The sequence below is a fragment of the Podarcis cretensis genome (assembly GCF_951804945.1).
Source record: "Podarcis cretensis genome assembly, chromosome: 13".
In the NCBI taxonomy this organism is placed as follows: Eukaryota; Metazoa; Chordata; class Lepidosauria; order Squamata; family Lacertidae; genus Podarcis; species Podarcis cretensis.
Window position 1 is genome coordinate 43,056,563 of NC_137182.1, and position 23,325 is coordinate 43,079,887.

The window sequence follows — 23,325 nt, forward strand, 5'->3', positions numbered from 1 at the left end:
GGCCTCTACTGCAGGCTTATTGGGTTGCATCTTCCTCCCCAAAATCTACATCATTATACTTAGACCTGAGATGAACAGTAAAGAGAGATTAGTAAGGAAGAAGGATGACCATAGTTGAGAAGGTGAAAGAGATGCCATTAGCCAGGGACCTTATGTTGTGGCAAGAAGATGCTATTTCCTTTGCTTTTATCTTTTTCTCCTTATGCCAGCAATCCCCAAACTTTGGTCTCCAGCTGTTTTTGGACTACAATTCCCACAATTCTTGACAACTAGCCTTGCTAGCTATGGATGTTTGAAATTGTAGTCCAACAACAGTTTGGAGACCCAAGTTTGGAAACCCCTATTCTATGCCATCCAAGTGTTCATGGTGGAATACATGGCTCTCCTCTCTCTGTATTGCCTTCACAACAACTCTGAGGTAGGTTAGAGTGAGAGATTTTTATGTATGTTGTTTTGTTGACTTAATCTTTGTTTTTTTGGCCTACCTTTCTATACCCCCAGAACACAAACTAAGGAGAGCACAATGTGAAATACTGTTACTTACAGGGGTCTGTTTCACCAGGGTGTTGTCCAAATGGAATATTATGTGGAAGCAATTTGCAGCAGGATTGAAAATGGAGTAGCTGCTGAGTGATTGAAAAATTGGACATCAAAATCATTTGAGCTCTTATTAATTCGTGCTAGTTAACAATTTTGCTTTCCAAAATAAATTAGAAGTTGGTGGGACATGACTTTGATCCGAGGAAGACCATAATCATACAGTTCCTAAATAATAAATGTATCTTTTAAACAAATTTCATTGCTCAAAGTTAGGATATATGTGAGAGAGAATGTTATATTCATCTGGCTCTTTTTCTTCTTTTGTTTCATTCTTTTCTTTTTATCCTTTTCTGTTTTGAATAGTTTCTTTTTATTGTATTGTGAAAAGTCTGAAATAAACTTTATATGCAAAAGACGTGTGGGGTGTGTGTGTTAAAAATACAGCGGTCACAAAGTTTTAGTATCCGATATCAGGGACTATCTACACAATCCTCTAGTAGCTGAGTCAACTGAATGGGGGGTGATGGGAGCTGAAACCCACCCTCACCCCTGTCTAGCTTTTCTCCCAGCCATAATAATCACAATCACAATCATAACAACATCCCAGTCACTCTGGAAGGCTTATAGCATATCTAAAAAACAAGCCTGGAAATCCTGGAATTGAACCAGGGAGGGGAAAACCTAAAGCAAAAGAGCATGGACAGCAAAGAAATTGAAATCTCAGTTCCCCCTTCAGCATCTTTTATTTTCATGGGGGAAAATGGACCTCACCAAGCTCCATTTTTAAATGTAGATATGTATATATACCTAGCTTGAATTTACATAAGCTATTTTCACAGTTGTGGCTTCTTTGCCATGTGGATTTGCCTGTCATGGAATCCCTTCATGTAGCAGAGGATTCTGGGAAATGTTCCAGTGTAAACACTCCATTTTGAAGGAAGCTGGCCATTCTTGTTGGGTATCAACAATGCAAAGTGAGTCTGTGTCCTTGAGCAAAAGGTGCACTCTGTTCCCCTTTCATTTTAATATCAAACATATCGAACAAAGTACTCCGCCTAGATATGGTCTAAGCTCCAGAAGGCAGATGCATTATCTGATATTAATTATGTGTGCTTATTTTTATTTAGGGTATTTGCTTTGCAACCCATTGTCAGAAACATAACTGTATAGTGGTCATAACCATAAATTAAGTCCTGGAGGGAATTCCAGGGAAATTGAAACGTATTTATCCTATCAATATCTACTCAATATGTAAATTAAGTCCACACTGAAGGGAATTCCAGGGAAATTGAAACATATTTAGCCTATCACTATCTACTCAACATATGGCCAGTGACTGAACTTTCATCCTTCTCCCTTCCCGGCCCCAACCCCCAACCTCACCAAGATCTATATAAGAATTGAGGCAGCAGCTTCAGACACAAACTTGACCCTTCAGAAAGCAATATCCATCACCTCACAGGACAAAACTTGGGTAAGTTGGAGGCAATCACAAACTCACTTCTGATGCTACGGCTACTGATTTATATTTTGTTTTGGGGGCTCTCACTAGCATTATACCCTTTACCCACATATCTGTCCACATCCTTCTTCCAGCAAAGCCCCCTTCAGTTTTCACAGGTACGTGAGTATACATATACTATGTGGGTTTGTGAGTTGAGAAGTTGTGGAGAAGAAAGCAAGGGCATGGGTGTAGTAGTAGAAGAAGAGGTAGAACACTCCCCAGTTTAAGCTCCCCTCCCTCCATCACCACAGTTACTTATATTCCAGTTGAACCACGGAGGGGGAAGTTAAATAGCATGAGGCGGCAAAGAGGGGGGGAAATGTTTAGCTCCCCTCAGTCATTTCCCATTTTCTTCTAAAATCTAGACCTCACCAACCCCCAATTTTAAAAAAATGAATAACGCATGTGATTTCCACAGTTTCAGTTTTATGGAATTCTTGCCACATTGACTCATCTGCTATGACTCAGTCTTGCATGTGGTAGAGGATTCTGGGAAAGATTCCACGGTAGTCTCTCCATTTCTGAAGGATGCAGGCCAGTCTTGTTGCAGGCTAACTTTGCACTACCTGAAGTGAGGGTGTGCCCTTGGAGCAGACTCAGCACCCCACTTCACTGGGATCTTTCAGTTTCAAAATAGAAAGTGGTGAAGGAAGTGCCCCTCCTGGATTTGGTTTTACAGTATCTCCAGATGGTAGACCTGTTCTTTGATTCTAGACTTGTTCTTTGAGTTAAGTCTTTTTATTATATTTAGAATATTTATTTTCCTAGCACCTTCCACACAAATACATTCATGCAACCAAATCATGTGTTTTTATGAGAATTTGAAATACCGTATTTTTCGCCCTATAGGATGCACTTTCCCCCCTCCAAAAATGAAGGGGAAATGTGGGTGCGTCCTATGGGGCGAATACAGGCTTTTGCTGAGAGGCGAAGCCGTGCCAGCCTCCGGAGGGTCGCGCAGAGCTGCCTGCACTCCCTGCCTGCTTCCCCCTCCCCCAGCCCCGCAAGCTGCCAGAGCTGCCTGTTCTGGGGGCTGGAGTCGGCAGAAGCTCGGGCTTCCCCCGCCCTAGCCCCGTGCCTGGGGGGGGAATAATTTTTTTTCTTTATTTCCCCCCCCCAAAAAAAAACCCTAGGTGCGTCCTATAGGGCGGTGCACCCTATGGGGCGAAAAATACGGTACATCCTTTCTTTCTTCATCTGTACTCTATATATGTCTAAAAAGCTGAAATTCCTTCCTCCTTTCCCCTGTCTCTGACCTGACTAAGCTCCATATAAGAATTAAGGCAGCCAACTTGGGAGACAGAGTTGTAGAAAGAGGAATCCATCACTTCAACAGAACTGCACCTGGGTAAGCTGGAGTTGGGGTTCCAACAAATGCTCCATATTCCATCACCACATTTCCTATAAGGAAATGTCCTATATAGGTGTATTCCCTGTAAGGTGTATAAGATGCCTTAAGAAATAGGCATCTCCTTAATGTTTCCCCCTTTTCTTTCTCTTCTTTTTCCTCCCAGAAGAGTCTTAGACACCACCATGCTGGTCTCTAGCTGCGTGCTGGTTCATCTGGCCGTCCTTCTCAGCATCCTCCTGGTGCAGTCCTGCGAAGGGCAATCTTGGGAAGCTTTTCAAAACAAGCACATTGATTATCCCCAGACCCGAGCCTCCAACCCCAGTGCCTACTGCAACCTCATGATGGTGAAGAGGAATCTGAACCCAAGTAGATGCAAACCGAGGAATACTTTCATCAACCATTACACGGAGTCTGTCCTACAGGTCTGCGGCAATGGTGGGAAGCAATGGCAAGGTAAATTCTATGACAGCAACCAGAACTTCGCCATGATTGACTGCAGCTACACCGATGGTAAACCTCCTAAGGACTGCAAATACAAAGGCACAAAGACCTCCAAACGCGTTCGTGTGACCTGCGAAAACAAGAAGCCCGTTCACCTGGAGAAGGTGCTGTGATAGGCAGAAAACCACGCAAGCCACGCTCTGCCCATTGAAGCCAGAAAGCTTCTTTGGCCATTTCTCCCTGCAACGCAACCACATCATTGAATTTCCCCAGTTTAACAGTCATTTGCCCTTTTCAGGGGACCCTGGGAGCTGTGGCTCTAAGGGCAATGACGCCAGGCTTCTAACTACGCATTCTGTGGCTTTCTCTCAATGGCTATTCTCTCAATAAAGTTCATTCTATCAAAAGCAAAATGTGTGTCTCTGTGCCTACGTTTTACCTATGAAGAGCTCAGAAGCTCTTTACGAGTGAAAGCAGGACATCAGAGGAGCCTGTTCTTTTCAGAGTGAATTAGGCAAATCTTTAACGAACTCCTGCATAACAAAACACTTTCCCCCCCACAAGAACCGGAATATTCAAAATTATGAACATAATAGACACTGTCTGTGATCAGATATTCTTTTTTTAAAAGAGTTTTTTGTTCTGTAAAACACAGCTTGGGTTGGGGGTTGGGGGGTGATTTTCATCAGGAAATTGGCTCATGTTCCTGTTGGGAGTAATGCACAAGGCTTGCAATATGCTACCTGAACACAGATAACACCCAAGAGTTTGAAAGAGACAAAAAGGAGAATGCATGGGCCAATTAGTGTCACCCCTCCAAAAATAGGTTCTTACTCAGTCCCCCTAAAAAGGCTCACACTACAAAGGGTGGGAGGATGGGTGTCTCAAAGAAAAGAGGGGAGAGTGTGGGGTGGAAGAAGCTTAAATATCCTGGTCTCCACTTCCCCCTATAGGGCAAAATGCCCTCACATGGTTGCCCACACACCTCCATAATGGGAGAGACCATCTCTCCTCTTTTTCAAGGGGAGCTTAGTGTGGTAAATGTGCTACTCCAAAAGAGGGGGGAACATAAGTTTTAGACCAGAACCCTTCCCCTAGAAAAAGCTGTCTATAACTTCCAGTGCAGCCTGTGTAGGTCTCAGAATAATATGTGGGAAGGGAAGATACAGTGCTTATTGCGGCTATTCCCTGCCTACAAAGTTAATATAAAACTATTGAACATTCTCAGGCACATAAAAGGTAAAGGTAAAGGTACCCCTGCCCGTACGGGCCAGTCTTGACAGACTCTGGGGTTGTGCGCCCATCTCACTTAAGAGGCCAGGGGCCAGCGCTGTCCGGAGACACTTCCGGGTCATGTGGCCAGCGTGACATCGCTGCTCTGGCGAGCCAGAGCCGCACACGGAAACGCCGTTTACCTTCCCGCTGGTAAGCGGTCCCTATTTATCTACTTGCACCCGGAGGTGCTTTCGAACTGCTTGGTTGGCAGGCGCTGGGACCAAGCAGCGGGAGCGCACCCCGCCGCAGGGATTCGAACTGCCGACCTTTCGATCGGCAAGCCCTAGGCGCTGAGGCTTTAACCCACAGCGCCACCCGCGTCTCAGGCACATATCTCTCCTCAAATCAAATGTTTCCAAATTCACAACAAACAATGAGCCTTTGGGAACAGGGGAATGCAAATTCAAAGATCAACAGCTTTAGGCAATTTTAGAAGAAGACAATTCAACACTATTGGAGGGTTTCAAGACCTGCATACCGGAAGGAGTGTCTCCACCTGCATCATTCACCGTGGACACTGAGGTCCATCTTTGAAGGCCTTCTGGCAGTTCCCTCACTGCAAAGTGAAGTTACAGGGAACCAGGCAGAAAGCATTCTTTGCAGTGGTGCCTGCCCTGTGGAATGCCCTCCCAGCAGAAGCAGCAAAATGGATCACTGTCTTTATGGGTGTCTTTTAAGAAAAATAACAGCATGTGAGTTTATTCTTGATTTGGGTCTTATATGTCATGCTCTCCAAGAGCTCTGTGAACTAAGTTTGGATTTTTAAAAGTGAAATACTGATTTGTATGCAGGAAGATAAAAGAACACAGTTCAGCTTTTTGAAGAAAGAATCCCGGTCCAATTTCTCAACACTCATCACTATATTTGTCTTTCTAACTACCCAAGAGTTCAGAGCCTCTCCCTGTGTTTCCTTAATGGACCATTACCTAACCTGGTAATTCTAAAAATCTGGTTGCAACAAATTTAAGAATTTGCTTAAAAATTAAATCTACTATATTAGATCTGTGTGTCTTCTGTTCACCCAACCCTAGTGACATTCAAATCCACCATCTGCAGTGACCATGTTCTGTCCCAATAGCTCTGATGGCATTGTACATCATACCTTTGGCTCAGGTTTAGTATCCTGAAATGAAAACAAGTAGAAGGTCCCAGGACAGTAGTATCCATGGAATAGATCATTGTTCTTCGCTGTTTGTCCCCAGAAGTTGTTGGAATACAATGCTCTTCATCCCCAGCAAGAATTGGCAGCAGCCAGAGATGATGGGAGTTGCCATCCAATAATATCAGGAGACCTAATGCAAAAGATCCCTAGGCTTCTGTGGGGACAGACAAAAATCGCATGTGGGATAGCATCTGAGGGAGGCAGAAGAAGAGAAGAGATACAGTATCTGGTCTGCTGTTATGACAGAGTGTTTAACCATCCAGGTTACAATGAAGGGATATTGCTCAGTAGCAGAGCTCACAATAATAATAATTTTTTATTTATATGACACCTATCTGACTGGCTTGCCCCAACCACTCTCAGCTTCAGATACATAAGGACAAAGTTTAATTACAGTGGTACCTCTAGTTATGAACTTAATTCATCCGGGAGGTCCGTTCTTAACCTGAAACTGTTCTTAACTAGAGGCGTGCTTTCGCTAATGGGGCCTCTTGCTGCTTCTGTGCTGCTGGCACATGATTTCTGTTCTCATAATAGGGAAAAGTTCTCAATTCGAGGTAACTCTTCCAGGTTAGCAGAGTTTGTAACCTGAAGCATTTGTAACCTGAGGCATTTGTAACTCGAAGTATGACTGTACTAACATCTGAAGTTAATGAAGCTCAAGTTGCATGGGAGAAAGACCCCTTTGATGTGCCATGGATCATAAATGCTATTCAGAGTAGACAGTAATTGGATAGAAGGGCGAATGATCTGAATCAGAAGAAGGGATATGTACATTATTTTATTATTTTTATTTATTGAGTTTATATACCACCCTATACCCAGAGGTCTCAGGGCGGTTCACAGAAAACAAGCCTCTTTTTTACCCTGCACTTGTGTCAAATTGTCTCCATTCAGAAAGTTATGCCCACTGTCCAAGGCACTGCTTCACAAGGGAGAAGATCTTGGGCTATAGCAGAAATCTCATTGGCATAAGAACTTTGCTTGTTCTGAGACTTGAGGACCTTAGCAAAACAAATATCTCACCCTGTAATTTTTATAATTATTGATCAGCATCACTACTTTTAAATGTCCCATGGCAAATCAGATGCCAGGCACAATATAAGCCACAGAAACAGCCCTTTCCAAATGTGATGGTCCTGTGTTGTAGTCTATATAGGCGCCTGTACTATCAACTTACATAAATTCAGTTAGGGAGGTAGATTTGAGGCAGGTACATGCCTCCATCTATCCAAGTTTCCTTATAACTTCAGCCAAGACTGAAATGCTGTTAGTGACTATAGGTAAACATGATGGCTTCCAGTTCAGCCCAAGAATGGTTAGCACGCCACCTGCTTTTCCTGCTGTTGCTGATGCATTATTCTTCTAGCAAGATTTTGAGCTATTGCAGATTGGAAAAAACAATTCAAACCAATTCATATGGTCCTCCAGCAGACATGATCATCGGTGAATTCATATCCATTACCCTAGCAAACTTCAAAATGCAGAAATTTATGGAGTACCCACAATCCTCTTCATTATCTGCTCAGTAAGTAGTTACTTAGTAAGTAGTTCTCAGTAAGTAGTTAGGGACGCAGGTGGTGCTGTGGTCTACACCACTGAGCCTAGGGCTTGCCGATTGGAAGGTCAGTCCCGTTGCTCGGTCCCAGCTCCTGCCAACCTAGCAGTTCGAAAGCATGTCAAAGTGCAAGTAGATAATAGGTAACACTCCAGTGGGAAGATAAACGGTGTTTCTGTGCACTGCTCTAGTTTCACCAGAAGCGGCTTAGTCATGCTGGCCACATGACCTGCAAAAACTGTCTGTGGACAAACGCCAGCCCCCTAAGCCAGTAAAGTGAGATAAGCGCTGCAACCCCAGAGTCGTTCACGACTGGACTTAACTGTCAGGGGTCCTTTATCTTTACTTTTTAAAGTAGTTACTTATTGATTGGGAAATTTTCTGTTGGGTCCACTGATTATTCATGACTTGATGAAATAAACGACTGCATCGGCTTCTGTCTTCGGTTCTCCTGTCAGCCTTCACAGAGAACATTCAGATTTTTCTCCCACCACTTGAGTTAGCAGAAATAAACATCATCAGTCTAAGGCACCATATGCAACCTAATCAAATCCCTCTACACCACAAGGTAAACAATATCTTTCAGAGTTGTCTGTCAAGTAAGATATTCATTCTTGTGGAAAGAATTAAGAAGTACTTCAATACAAATTTGGACTTGCTTGAAATGCTATTCTACTGCCCCCACCCCAGTTAATTGTGGTGTTTCTGTATTGCTACACTGAAGTGGAACTACCTACAACTTGATATTCTTTAAGATGATACCAAAAAAATCACCTTTTCATTTTGAGTCTGATAAACTACAGTTCCCTCCTTTTCCCTCAAAGAGCAAAGCCCAGCAGTAGGGACACATTAACTTGAAAACAAGTCCCTTCATTGTGTTCAGTGGGTACAGGGCCAGAATCCTGTTGAAATCTATGGGGATTCCAAAGTGCTTAAGTGTGGCTACTAGATTGCCCCTGCTTTTTGCCCATATGAGCCCCATCCACCACCCAGCTGAAGTTTTCAAGCTACTTCAACCCATAGATGTTGCAACCCATCCCTGTGCCAAAATTTTCTTGCAAGTAAGCCTTGTTCAGTTCCATGGGCTTTGCTCCACACCCCAAACATGCTTCAGCTTTTAGCCTGACAGGGCAAATCTAGGCTTACCTACTCGAAGTAATCACCACTGAGGTTAGTGGTGTTTATTCCCAGGTAAGTGGCTGCAGCCATATTGCAGCTTAAATCAGATTTGTGTGAAAGGCAGTTCCACAGAGCCCAATGGAATGCTTCCTCTCAAATATTTGGGATCAAGGAGAGCTTTCCTTAACACATGTTTACATGGGAATAAGCAATTTCCAATGGAAGGTTGTGTGATCACACCCTATAATCCCACGGACGATTATATGGGAAGCGAATCCCATTGAATAAAAAAAGACAAGGAAGGTTTTGCTTCCCAAGTTGTTTTTAGGTTTTTTTAAAAAAGGAAAGCATATCTATAAGGCTTAGATTCAAGAGCTGATAAAAAGACATTGTGTGTTAAAGCACACCGGTATACTAAAGAGTTGTTTCCCAGGTTGAATTGAGAACACATGAATACTTCATGGTTCAGAAATGGAAGGCAGGTGGTGGACAAAGCAAAGCAAAGGGAGTGTTGGGAACATGCAATCTAATTTACTCAGTATTAAATCCCACTGTGTTGGTGATTTTGACACTAGTTAAGTGGGGAAAGGGACGCAGGTGGCGCTGTAGGTAAAACCTCAGTGCCTAGGGCTTGCCGATTGCATGGTCGGCGGTTCAAATCCCCACGGCGGGGTGAGCTCCCTTCTTTCCTTCCCAGCTCCTGCCCACCTAGCAGTTCAAAAGCACGCTTAAGTGCAAGTAGATAAATAGGTACCGCTTTATAGCGGGAAAGTAAACGGTGTTTCCGTGTGCTGCGCTGGTGCTGGCTCGCCAGAGCAGCTTCGTCACACTGGCCACGTGACCCGGAAGTGTCTCCGGACAGCGCTGGGCCCCGGTCTCTTAAGTGAGATGGGCGCACAACCCTAGAGTCAGACACGACTGGCCCATACGGGCAGGGGTACCTTTACCTTTACTTTAAGTGGGGAAAGAATTAGAGCCTGACTGAACTTGGCAGGTTAACAGCTTTTTGTTTCTGGGTTTCCAATATTCAACCCCACCAATTCATCCACAGCACAGTAATGGATCTCCTTGAATCTACTATTTCCATACTGAACATCTAATCATAATATCTTAGGAGACAGCTGTAGTATTATTAGTTTGAATGAAATGTTCTTGTCGTGTAGACTGAAACATCCAAGTTAAATACATGCATGAATCAAAATGAAAACTTCAACACAGTTGTTTCTCTTCTGTCATGTTTGCAGTCATTCTTTGTCTCATTGCAGAGTCCTCCCAAAAAACTACCAGCATGTTCTTGCTTTCATCTTTGCAATGCAAGAGATCAACAAGAATGCCAAATTCTTATCCAACATCACACTGGGATCAACATTTTATGAGAATGCTTTTAATCCTTTGCTAACTTGTTGGAACACTCTTGCTCTTCTTTTCATGGGACAACGAAATCCCCCGAATTACCACTGTAATGGGGAAGATAGATTAATTGCCGTGGTTGGAGGGCTCACCTCCCAAAACTCCATTCAGATGGCCAATATATTAAACATCTACAAGATTCCACAGGTATGTGTGTAGATACATAGATACAACCACAAGGCCAGACATACACAGAAAACCTCAAAAAGAATCCAGGTTAGCTTTCAATCTGATTACATTATGTTTTCTACACATATGTCCTACGTTAGACTTGGTATGGGTACATGATTATGTTAAAGCCTCCTAGCTATGTGTTGCCAACACTGCCGTCTCAATTTGCATTGGGATTTGGGGGGGGGGATAAACCCATAATACTAATAATCCAAGCTCTGGTTCTTCCAAACCTGTTCATGCTGCAAAGCTTATAATCACGGGAACATGCAGCCTCCTGCTTAGAAACTTCTCCTAACCTGAGATGTAATAATGTCAGTGGTGTATACTTAGAAAAGTAAGACCAGGTGGTTAACCACCACAATAATGAAGTATTCTTTCTATGAACAAATGGATGGTTTTCAGATTCCTAAAAATATAATGCCTTTCCCTTTAGCTCAGCTATGGCTCCTTGGATCCAGAACTGAGTGACCAAAGGCGCTTCCCTTCCTTCTTCCAAATGGTCCCCAACGAAGAAGCTCAGTATGATGGCATTGTTTGGCTACTCAGGAAGTTTGGGTGGAACTGGATTGGCCTCCTTGTTTCAGATGATGACAGTGGAGAAACCTTCCTTCGTACTCTCAGACCAAGGCTTTCCCAGAAAAATCTCTGCATTTCTTGGACACTGGTGATCCCACTAGTGACAAAATTTTTACCTAATGAGCTACTTCAACAAAAATTGAGACCAATCATGTTTGCTCTCACACAGAGGCAAATGAATGTGATTCTTGTCTACGGAGACAGTCAATCTCTAGAGGCTTTGAGACTGGTTTTAGTCTCCTGCGAGGTTTTCTCTATGTACCCAGTGGAGAGGGTGTGGATTACAACAGCTCAATGGGATTTCACTGCAGTGCTGGTTGGAGACAAATTTCCTTCAAAATCCTTCAGTGGCACCTTGTCATTTACACTCCATTCAAATCCAGTTCCAGAGTTTCAGGACTTTCTCCAGACCATAAATCCATGGCAGCCAAATCTTTATTTCATCCAGCAATTCTGGGCCTCTGCATTTCTCTGTTCATTCCCAGATCACAATCTAATTGACACAACTCAGGAACCCTGCACTGGGAGGGAGAAGCTGGAGAAACTCACTGGACCCGTTTTTGAAATGGAAATGTCCAGCCAGAGCTACACCATCTACAATGCCGTCCATGCAGTAGCACATGCTCTCCATTGCATGTATTCATCAAGAGCCAAACAGAAAGTACTGGCTGAGAGATGGATGCAGCAGAAAGTTAAATCCTGGCAGGTACTGTCAACTACTTTCCTCAATGTTAGAAGCACAGGAGTTATTATTACTGTTCATATGTTACACAGCTGAGCCCTGGCATGGAGGAGAGGCCTTGGGGGTTTTCCCTGGTGAGCTCTATCATTGGGAGGGACTTGATCTCAGTTAAAGGCCACATGCATTGCATGCTGCACATTCAAAGCTCTTTAATCCATCCCAGGATTCTCCTACTTGGGGATGCGCAAGGGGCAGGAGTGTCCTCTGGTATCAGAAATGGGTTGAAACCGCAGATGTATGCCGTATAGAATTGTGGCAATTCAGAGCAGACAGTTCTGGGCTGCAGAGAACAATGGTTTGACTCATCGCAAGGCAGTTGCATATGTTAATGGAGGAGGTTTTTGAATTACCCAGAATCCATGGCAAGTCGAAAAGCATACCAAGTCATGTCTCTTAGTATTGGAACTGGAAAGGCTTACAGCTCAATGGCAGAACATCTGCTTTCATTCAGAAGGTCCCATGTTCAACCCCCAGCATCTCAAAATCATGCTGGGGAAGACTCTGAAACCCTAGAGAGCCAATAGCAACCAATGTAGAAATGACTGGGCTATTTAGGGCAATGATTTCACTGTAAGGCAGCTTTCAGTGTCCTAGAACATACTGATGAATGGTAGTAAAAAGCCAAAGGTCCAACTGGGAAATCGAAAAGAGAGTGTATTAGCCTCCAAGGTCTTTGTTTTTTCCCCCTCTTGCAATCTAGCTTCACTCCTTCCTGAAGAACATCCACTTCAACAACAGTGCTGGGGAAGAAATCTCTTTGGATGAGAAGGGGCAGCAGGCAGGTGGCTATGATCTCCTCAACTTGGTCACATTTCCCAATGAGACCTTCCAGAGAGTCCGAGTGGGGAGGGTGGACCCTCAGGCCCCCCCAGGAAAAGAGTTCACAGTGGATGGAAGTGCCATCGCATGGAATCCCAAGTTCAAGCAGGTGGGTGGGTCTATTTCTTGTTTTAATCATCATCCATCATCATTATCTTTTATGAGAAGATCAGGGGATCCAGGAAAACAGAAATGGCTACAAAGGAGAGAAGCTCTGGTACTCACTGATGAAATGCTGTTTTTGTTGCTTTGTTGATCCAGAGCCAGTCTGAAGCTAATTCAGATATCAGGATTAAAGAACAAGGTCTTTCTGAGTGAGGAATTGGCAAGTGTTTAAAGCTCTTGAAAAGGGACTGTTGTGCTCTAAAATGCGTTGTTGCCAACAATCTCTGCCATCCGGAGCCCAGGTAGAAAGAAAATTATCCACCACCTGAAGTGTGTGGTCACTAATGTTGATGGATGGAGTGCTGGTGATATCCTGTCCCAGGATGTTGGTCTCCATCAGGCTGAGCCATAATGTGTGGGATGAAAGCATCCAAAATGCTAAGGAAAGTCCTGGTGCACAGAAGGTTATAAAACCCTGTGCTGTCATATGTCTGAGGCAATTAACTGACGGATTGATTGAATTTATATACTGCCCAATACCCAGAAGTCTCAGGGATGTTCAGAGATTAAAACCAACATATAAAAAACACATTTTAAAAGGGCATAGTTATGTCAGTTTGTACAGTTATGGCAAATATGAGCAGTCTAAACAGTTAGAGCAACAGGAATATTCTGTTGTGCTTCTGTCAGTCTGTAACAGTATTTATCTTAGATAAAAAACTATGTAAGATATATTAGCAATGTAAGTAACACCTACCTGCATTGTATATATTAATCTGCAACTTCAAGTACACTAAATAAAAAATTATTCTTATTTAAACTTTAAAAGAGAGCGTCTCTAGGAGGAAATCAGCATTGGGTTATGAGGAATCAATTTATCAAGGAGAAGGTTGGCACTACCTTCTCTTTGCCATTCAGACATGTGCTGGGCTGGCCAAATGGATAAGTGACAGCACAAAGTATCTTTATCGGGGGGCCTGATGCTTGCCCACGGAGCATATGCTTGACAGCCATCCTCTAATTTCAGTCCTGTGACCTTTCTGCTGCAAAGCAGACATAGATGACAATAAGATTTATTCCATTCAAAATCCCTTGCTTGTCATTACCATTAGATGCTGCCCATTTCCACCTGTGTTGAGAGCTGCCACCCTGGACAGAGTATGTTTCCACAGCAGGGAAAGCAAATCTGTTGCTATGACTGTGTTCAGTGCCCTAAAGGGAGGATTTCAGTCCAGAAGGGTAAGTGAAGGAACCCAAGTCAACTGGAATTCCCATCTTCCTCTCCAACACAGACATTCATGTTTCAGTCTTATTATGTCTGCTTATTTTCTGTCATGGATCCCAAGCACATGTGTTTATGTTATTGACACATATTCTCCTTTCCTCTCCCCTACCTTTTGCACACCTATTCAGGCATATCTTGTGTGCAATTACATCCACATGGGAGTAAGCACCATTGAAATCAGCATGACATACATCTGGGTAGAAATGGTTAAGATTGCATGCCATAGATTCCCTTTTCTCACCATTGAAACTGCAGCCAACACATTTTCATCTTCTGTTATTAATAAATAGTAAATTATCTCCTCTATTTTATCCACACAGTTTCAATCATTAGGAAGAGTTATTTCTTGTCAGATATAGATTTTCCTGATGACAGTCTACCTGGCTGTTTCATGCACTCCCAAGTTCCATTAAGGAAAGTGTAAAAAAGAAACACTGAGCCACAAGCTTAGAAATGCAAAAACATGGTCCTGGATGCAGAGATAGACATGTTTAAGGGGGAACCACTGAAATCAATCTGTATACCGCAACGATGAAAAATAAATATGAATAGATTGATTAATACAGCTGAGATGTTCAGAGAGGAACCATCACTTAGTTGAAAAATTAGGCTTTGGTTCATCAGCTCAGTAATACGTTTTGTGTACCGCATAATAGACAGTATCAATAATATTAATAAGTATCACTTCCAGAAATGCTAAAAGCATGCTTCTCACTTTTAGATGCAGATCAGTGTGAGAAATGCCCAGATGATCACTACCCAAATGCCTTTCACAACCAATGTATTCCGAAAAAAATAAGCTACCTATCCTATGAGGAGCCCTTGGGGGCAATTCTGGCCTCCTTGGCTCTCCTGCTTTCTCTGGTCACAGTTGTTGTGATGGGGACCTTCAGTCTGCACTGGAACACTCCCATTGTCAAAGCCAACAACTGGGGCATCACCTGCACCTTGCTCTCTTCTCTGCTTCTCTGCTTTCTCTGCTCCTTCTTATTCATTGGCAGGCCTACAAAGGTGACCTGTGTCTTGAGGCAATCCATCTTTGGCATCGTCTTCTCCATTGCTGTGGCTTGTGTGTTAGCCAAAACCCTCACTGTGGTTTTGGCATTCATGGTGACCAAGCCTGGGAACAGCCTGAGGAAATGGCTTGGGAAGAGGCTGGCAGGATCCCTTATCACCTTCTGCTCTCTCATTCAAGCTGGCATCTGTCTTGGGTGGCTGGCATCCTCTCCCCCATTCCCAGAGTTTGACCTGCACTCCCAGGATGGGCAGATCATAGTGCAGTGCAATGAAGGCTCCGACATCATGTTCCACCTTATTCTCGGCTACATGGGTCTTTTGGCCATTGTGAGCTTTTCTGTGGCTTTCTTTGCCAGGAAGTTGCCTGATACTTTCAATGAAGCCAAGTTGATTACCTTCAGCATGCTGGTCTTCTGCAGTGTTTGGCTGTCCTTTGTCCCCACTTATCTGAGCACCAAAGGGAAATACATGGTGGCTGTGGAGATCTTCTCCATCTTGGCCTCTACTGCTGGCTTACTGGGTTGCATCTTCCTCCCCAAAATCTACATCATTATACTTAGACCTGAGATGAACAGTAAAGAGAAGCTAGTAATGAAGAAGGGTGACCATAGCTGAGAAGGTGAAAGAGATGCCATTAGCCAGGGACCTTATGTTGTGGCAAGAAGATGCTATTTCCTTTGCTTCTATCTTTTTCTCCTTATGCCAGCAATTCCCAAACTTTGGTCTCCAGCTGTTTTTGGACTACAATTCCCACCATCCTTGACAACTAGCCTTGCCAGCTATGGATGTTTTCAACTGTAGTCCAACAACAGCCAGAGACCCAAGTTTGGAAACCCCTATTCTATGGCATCCAAGTGTTCATGCTGGTATACATGGCTCTCCTCTCTCTGTATTGCCTTCACCACAACTCTGTGAGGTAGGTTAGACTGAGAGATTTTTATGTATGTTGTTTTGTTGACTTAATCTTTGTTTTTTTGGCCTATCTTTCTATACCCCCAGAACACAAACTAAGGAGAGCAGAATGTGAAATACTGTTACTTACAGGGGTCTGCTTCACCAGGGTGTTGTCCAAATGGAATGTTATGTGGAAGCAATTTGCAGCAGGATTGAAAATGGAGTAGCTGCTGAGTGATTGAAAAATAGGACATCAAAATCATTTGAGCTCTTGTTAATTCGTGCTAGTTTACCATTTTGCTTACCAAAATAAATTAGAAGTTGGTGGGTCATGACCTTGATCCCAGGAAGACCATAACCACACAGTTCTTAAATAATAGAGGTATCTTTTAAACGAATTTCATTGCTCAAAATTAGGATATATGTGAGAGAGAGCTTTGTATTCATCTACCTCTTTTTCTTCTTTTGTTTTGTTCTTTTCTTTTTATTATTTTCTGTTTAGAATAGTTTCTTTTTATTGTATTGTGAAATGTCTGAATAAAACCTTATACAAAAAAAGACGTGTGACAGGTGTGTGTGTGTGTTTTAAGAAAAAAATCCCCAATGGACGATACAAACATGCAAAGCATCAAGCGTAATATAAATCATCTGGCAGTGGACATACATGTTTAAACTCAGACTTGTGGATGCTGTGAGAATATTTTCTGTGTTCCTGTAAAAGAGATATTAAGACCAGCAACCCTACTTACACACACACTAGATACTCTTTATACATATATATAAACCATCTCTGCACAAGTGAGTGTCATCCTTCCATAAGGACCCAAGTGTTGTGGGGGGTTGTGTGTGAGGAAATTGCTGTCCTCACCAGAAAAATACAGCAGCCACAAAGTTTTAGTAGCTGATATCAGGGACTAGCTACACAATCCTCTAGTAGCTGAGTCAACTGGATGGAGGGGTGATGGGAGCTGAAACCCACCCTCACCCCTGTCTAGCTTTTCTCCCAGCCATAATAATCACAATCACAATCACAATCACAATCATAACAACATCCCAGCCAGAGTGGGCGGCTTATAGCATATCTAAAAAACAAGCCTGGAAATCCTGGAATTGAACCAGGGAGGGGGAAAACCTAAAGCAAAAGAGCATGGACAGCAAAGAAATTGTAATCTCAGTTCCCCCTTCAGCATCTTTTATTTTCATGGGGGAAAATGGACCTCACCTAGCTCCATTTTTAAATGTAGATATGTATATATACCTAGCTATTTTCACAGTTGTGGATTCTTTGCCATGCAGATTTGCCTGTCATAGAATCCCTTCATGTAGCAGAGGATTCTGAGAAATGTTCTAGTGTAAACACTCCATTTTGAAGGAAGCTGGCCATTCTTGTTGGGTATCAACAATGCAAAGTGAGTCTGTGCCCTTGAGCAAAAGGTGCACTCTGTTCCCCTTTCATTTTAATATCAAACATATCGAACAAAGTACTCCGCCTAGATATGGACTAAGCTCCAGAAGGCAGATGTTAATTATGTGTGCTTATTTTTTATTTAGGGTATTTGCTTTCCAACACATTGTCAGAAACATAACTGTATAGTGGTCATAACCATAAATTAAGTCCACACTGGAGGGAATTCCAGGGAAATTGAAACATATTTATCCTATCAATATCTACTCAACATGTAAATTAAGTCCACACTGGAGAGAATTCCAGGGAAATTGAAACATATTTATACTATCACTATCTACTCAACATATGGCGAGTGATTGAACTTTCATCCTTCTCCCTTCCCTGCCCCAACCCCCAACTTCACCAAGATCTAAATAAGAATCGAGGTAGCAGCTTCAGAGACAAACTTGCCACTGCATAACGCTATATCCATCACCTCACAGGACAAATCTTGGGTAAGTTGGAGGCAATCACAAACTCACTTCTGATGCTATGGCTACTGATTTATATTTTGTATTGGGGGCTCTCACTAGCATTATACCCTATACCCAAATTTCTGTCCACATCCTTCTTCCAGCAAAATCCCATTCAGTTTTCACAGGTAAGTGAGTATACATATACTATGCGGGTTTGTGGGTTGAGAAGTTGTGGAGAAGAAAGCAAGACTGCCCTGCATCCTTCAGAAATGGAGAGACTACCTTGGAATATTTCCCCGAATCCTCTACCACATGCAAGACTGAGTCATAGCAGATGAGTCAATGTGGCAAGAATTCCATAAAACCGAAACTGTGGAAATCACTTGCGTTATTCATTTTTAAAAATTGGGGCTGGGCGAGGTCTAGATTTTAGAAGAAAATGGGAAATGACTGAGGGGAGCTAAACTCCTCTTTGCCTCCTCATGCTTTTAACTTCTCCCTCCTTGGCTCAACTGGAATATAAGTAACTGTGGTGATGGAGGGTGGGGAGCTTAAACTGGGGAGTGTTCTATTTCTTCTACTACACACATGCCCAGAAGAGTCAGTGGTCAGCACCAGGTGCAACTGCACACTAACCTTATTTGAGTCCATGATACTTCAACAATCGCCAAATTTAGGTTTTGGGTTCTCTCTTCTTTCTCTAATCTTCCCATTTATGATTTCAAGAACAGAAAATGCTGGTTTTCTTCTTCCTGCCATCACCACATTGGCAATAAGTAAGGATGTTTTTAATTTGCTGCACATTTCCTTCCACAAAAGGTCAACCAGAAGATGGGGGTTGTCACCTACCTTTGCCTTCTTGGTCTCCTGGTCTCCTATTCTTTCCCCGGAGGTGAGTGTTTTAACAATTATATGGGAATTTCCCAGAAATCTTAATAGGGGCTGAGCATTGATGTAAACAAAAGTACTTGTTAGATTTCCAAGTGATGGTAACCCAGCTACGGCTGTTGGAATAAATAATCAGGCAATTGAAGCTGGTTCATTAGAGTGAATAGGGAACTGCCCTACCAACCTCATTCTGCCCTGAACCACTCCTCAGATTCATATTGACAACCAGTCAGGGAGTGGCACTGCCTGTCATTGCCTCTGGATCCACCTTCTGTTGGTCTCCCTGCCTTCTGTCTCACCAATTCAACTGGACACTAACCACCTCTGAAAGCACAAAGGTTTAAATTACCTGTGCTTCCTCACTGGAATAAGCAAAAGTACAGGTAAAGTGAGATTTCACATTAAAAACAGTCTTCTTACAACTTTTGTCCCACTCTCTTTTTCTTCCTTTACTCTTCTTTCCATACAGCAAGGGCCAAATCCTGTCCCAGGGGTTGGCTGAGAGCGCTGGGCAACTGCTATGCATATTTTGATAGCCCAAAGTCATGGTCCGAAGCTGAGGTAAGAAGTTGTTTCTCACCAACCAAGCTGTAGCATAAGATATTGTTGTGGGTTGCACATGAGATCTTTTGAGGAGGGCTATGTATGTGAGTTGGCCTGAGACAATACCTGGCCAACATTTCAGATTGAGTTGATCACCCAACATGTTCAAGGGATGTGTTTCCATGGGAGCCAAGAAGGCTTAATTAACAGTCAAGACTCCTCAAGGGTGCCAACTTAAATAAAATAAGGGGCGGAGCAGTGGCCAGGTAAGCCCTGCTCTGCACAATCGACCACAAGACATGGCACACACACACCCCCCCATTGGAATGGTAATGCCCTTCACCTTTGGGAAGTGGCACCCTCAAATATTTTATTGGGGGGCTAAAGGGACCTTGGCCCAAAAGAGTTGGATCCTGTGGTCAGGAGGGATGGCCTGGCCAGAATGTATCCACTCAGCATTAGGAAGAGGCAAGTCATCTCTCTTACTAAAAAGAATACTGGTCTGCAGTGCCAAAATGGAAGGCAGTAGGTTTGTTTGTTTGTTTGGTGATTATCTGTGTTGCAGCAGAGGTCAAGCTAATATGAATTCAATATTACAAAGCAAATCCCTTCAGCTCAAAACTACTTACATACATTTAAATGCCTATTTTCCTTTTCTAAAACAACCTCAACATTCTGTATGCAAAGGTATCTGAATTTGGAGTTGTGAGAAAACCAAATTTGGTCTCCCCCAGAGGACTTATTTCGTGAACCCTCAGCCTGATTTGTTTGCACAAAGCTTACACAGAAGTTATGTGATATCCATTCTTCATTGAACACTCAGTCTGATTTGCCTGAGGAGAGATTAGTATTCATTCTTTCATTCATAAATTTTACAAGATTTGTAAACTGTTTATACACTGTTTGGTTTTATTAAAACCCAAAGTGATTTACAAAAAATAACAATACAAAAACACTGTCAGTAACAACCACATTCCAAAATATAGAATAAATTAAGAACTTTGACATTACACATGATTGTTCACAGTTGGATAACTCCAACTGGGTGGGATATCACTTTTGAATTCTTACCTTAGTATGTTTCCGAGCACAATTCAAAGTGCCCTAAATGGCCTCAGCCCAGTATACCTGAAGAAGCATCTCCACCCGCATCGTTCAGCCCAGACACTGAGGTCCAGCTCCAAGGGCCTTCTGGCAGTTGCCTCACTGTGAGAAGTGAAGGTACAGGGAATATTTTGTTGGGAGTTGCCCAGAGTGGCTTGGGAGGCCTGGCCACATGGGCAGGATATAATTTATTATTGTTATTGTTATTGTTATTGTTATTGTTATTGTTATTGTTATTGTTATTATCTTTTTGATACATTGTGAACCACTTTGGGCACCATTTTGTGGGAAAGTGACTTACAGTTAAGCGAATGATGATCACGGTGGCAGAATGACTTTAGTGCCTTCTCTATTCTCAGATTGCATGCCAGAGCCAAGGCCGTGGGACCCATCTGGCTTCTATACTCACAGAGCAAGAGTCAGCCTTGGTGGCCAATCATATCTCCTCAAAGCAGAAGAAAGAACATAATGTCTGGATTGGGCTCCATGATCGCGATCAGGTGAGTTCCCTTCAATTACTCTATTCCAGGTCATCATCACAGCACAGCACAGTGGCTCCTTAGCAATGCCATCCCATCCTTATCTCAATCATCTCCTAGGCTGTATGCCATAATTACTTCTCCATTATTTTACATAGGGGCTAGGCGTGCTGGGTTCCACCCCACATTAGGGGTGCCCACACATGCAACACGTTGCCTCTCCCTGCCAGCCCCCCACAGAGAACATTTTGTGGGTGCCTCAGCACCCATGGCCCTGCATAGATGGTGCTTATGGTAGGGGCTTCTTCTCTAATGTCTCCATCATAGCTTGCAAGAGCTTCCAGCTGAGCAACCTCCTCTGAAGATCCTTGCACTGAGCTACAACCCTCCTTGGTCAAATGAGCTGTTCCTTCTCTTTCCTGCAGAACCGAGATTGGAAGTGGCTTGATGATTCAGTCTTTAATTACAACAACTGGAACAGAGGGGAGCCAAACAACTATGAAGGCCGCAAGGAATATTGTGTGGAGCTGAAACGTTGGACAGGTAGGGAAACTATTTGCATGCCTGAGAAAAAAGGCATTTTCACCTTGAATGCTACATTACCCTCCAATTCCCTATAAATTTCCAACTTGTCTCAGGGTTGCATCTCACTAAATTGCACTGAAAATACAGTACATCTGTCAACCATCACTAAGCAAAGTCTATTGATTTTAAGGGATCCAGTTATGAGTCATATTTAACCCTCAACTAGGTGTTCGCTTGTAGAAATGTTTACAGATCAATTACTCTGGCTAGCAGTGGTCCATTCATTCAGCATTTAGCATCACTGCCCAACACACCAGGAGGCTTCAGCTGTAGCTCATCTACATAGTTTAGTTGCATGTGTTTTATTGCATGCATACTCATTTGCATATTATATTCTGGAAACAGTGGTTTTTCAAGTGGGCCATGTCATATTATTTTCTACAGTATTTCTCTAAGAAGTGGTTAAAGTCAGATAAAGAAACAAAATAAGGCATCACATTAAAAAAGACCCGATTTCAGCTGCAAATTTTGAATCAAGAGCACACTTATTAGGTTGATGTCAGGCAATTGTCAGATGGGCAACCCACATGGGGTCGGTCATTTCTGGATCAGTCTATCCTGCCCAATCTAAGGTTGCCATACATCTGGATTTTCCCAGACATGTTCGGGAATCAGGGCCTGAAAATGGTGTCTGGGCAGCAAAGCAGCAAAATGTCTGGGAAAACCTGGACATATGGCAACCAGGACTATTTTCAAAGGAAAAACTTTCAAACATGCTTTAAAAGCTGGAATTTTGGCCTGGGGGGAGTGGAAGGGAGATGTTTGCAAAAGAAGAAAAAAAGCTCAAAAAAAGAAAAAAGCTCAGGCCGGCACTCACTTGTTCCTGGTGCACCTTGCAATTTCAATTTGAAGTGAGGTTGAAAGTTAACTGGGCATGACCTGCAGGTGCATTTGCCCAGATGGATGGCATGTGCACAGAGCCAAGCGCCCCGGGCTCAGTGCAAGTCAAGAGGAAGCCCAGTTGGTGAGTGTCCCAAAGCTGCTTACCTTGAATAGGGGCCTGAATAGGGTTCAGGGAGGGAGGCGGTGCAATGCCCAAGCAAAAAGAAAAGAAAAGAGCTCAACATGTTTGTCCGGATTTTTAGTATCTGAAATATACCCTAGTCAAATCCAATTTCTAACCCGTACTCCAAACCACATCCATTTGGTTATGTAATGATGGGCAAAAAATAGTAACTTTTGTCATGTCTTGAATTTTAGGTTTTCGAGAGTGGAATGATGAACCTTGTCACCATTTGAATACCTATATCTGCAAACAAGAGATTTAAAGGAGACTGGAGTTCCCAACTCTGCCTGCTTAGTGGATGTGTCTCTGATCTCATTGCTTCCTCTCCCATCCCTCAAAGGGGAAAATACAGCTCTCCTTCGTTTTTAATATAACCTCCTCTATAGAGCTACCTCTTTGGTCTTCCCATTCGCTTGGAAGTTTCCTTGTTACTTCTGCAAAATATAATCCTAATAAACTCGCTTACGTGTATTCTCTTTTTACTGAATCCATCCTTATTGCTCCAGTTCCAATACCATATATCTGAAGACTGGGGAAGGAGCCATTCTTGCACTGGAGTTCCCAGGGAAAGAAGCACATTGTACCTCTGGGGCTCCAGTCCAGCACTGTCGCCGATACCTGACAAGGCACTCAGGAGTGCCTTGTAGATGAAACCTGTAGGTGAAACTTCCTATCCCAAACCCAACGTCTTTACTCAGAGGTGCTCAGCAGAGCTGATACTAAAGCTGGGATTTTGAGAGCTGGGGACAGGGGAAAACATAAGGGGATCCCAGGCTACCTGACCAGTGCCAAATCCTGGGATGCTAAACCAGACACCTCTGCACCAATTGCTCACCTGTAGGCCCTTCTCTGTGCTAGACATGAGTGATTTTGTCTGTCTGGAAT

At 43.1% G+C, this 23,325-nt stretch overlaps 2 protein-coding genes and 1 pseudogene across 3 annotated transcripts in view; 2 read left to right on the plus strand and 1 right to left on the minus strand.

Annotated features, from left to right (window-relative positions):
• Positions 1 to 23,325, minus strand: part of LOC307201264 (angiogenin-3-like) — a 346,417-nt gene that overhangs the window by 168,271 nt on the left and 154,821 nt on the right. The window lies entirely within an intron of this gene.
• Positions 1,996 to 22,911, plus strand: LOC307201272 (C-type lectin-like). The gene is made up of 6 exons (XM_079950334.1): positions 1,996 to 2,014; positions 18,655 to 18,727; positions 19,193 to 19,284; positions 20,730 to 20,870; positions 21,275 to 21,392; positions 22,635 to 22,911. Exons 2-6 carry the CDS (start codon positions 18,667 to 18,669, stop codon positions 22,700 to 22,702), a joined length of 480 nt encoding a protein of 159 aa, XP_079806460.1. The 5' UTR covers positions 1,996 to 2,014; positions 18,655 to 18,666; the 3' UTR covers positions 22,703 to 22,911.
• Positions 3,563 to 4,249, plus strand: LOC307201353 (ribonuclease pancreatic pseudogene; annotated as a pseudogene). Its single transcript has one exon. The product of its transcript is annotated as a ribonuclease pancreatic pseudogene (transcript).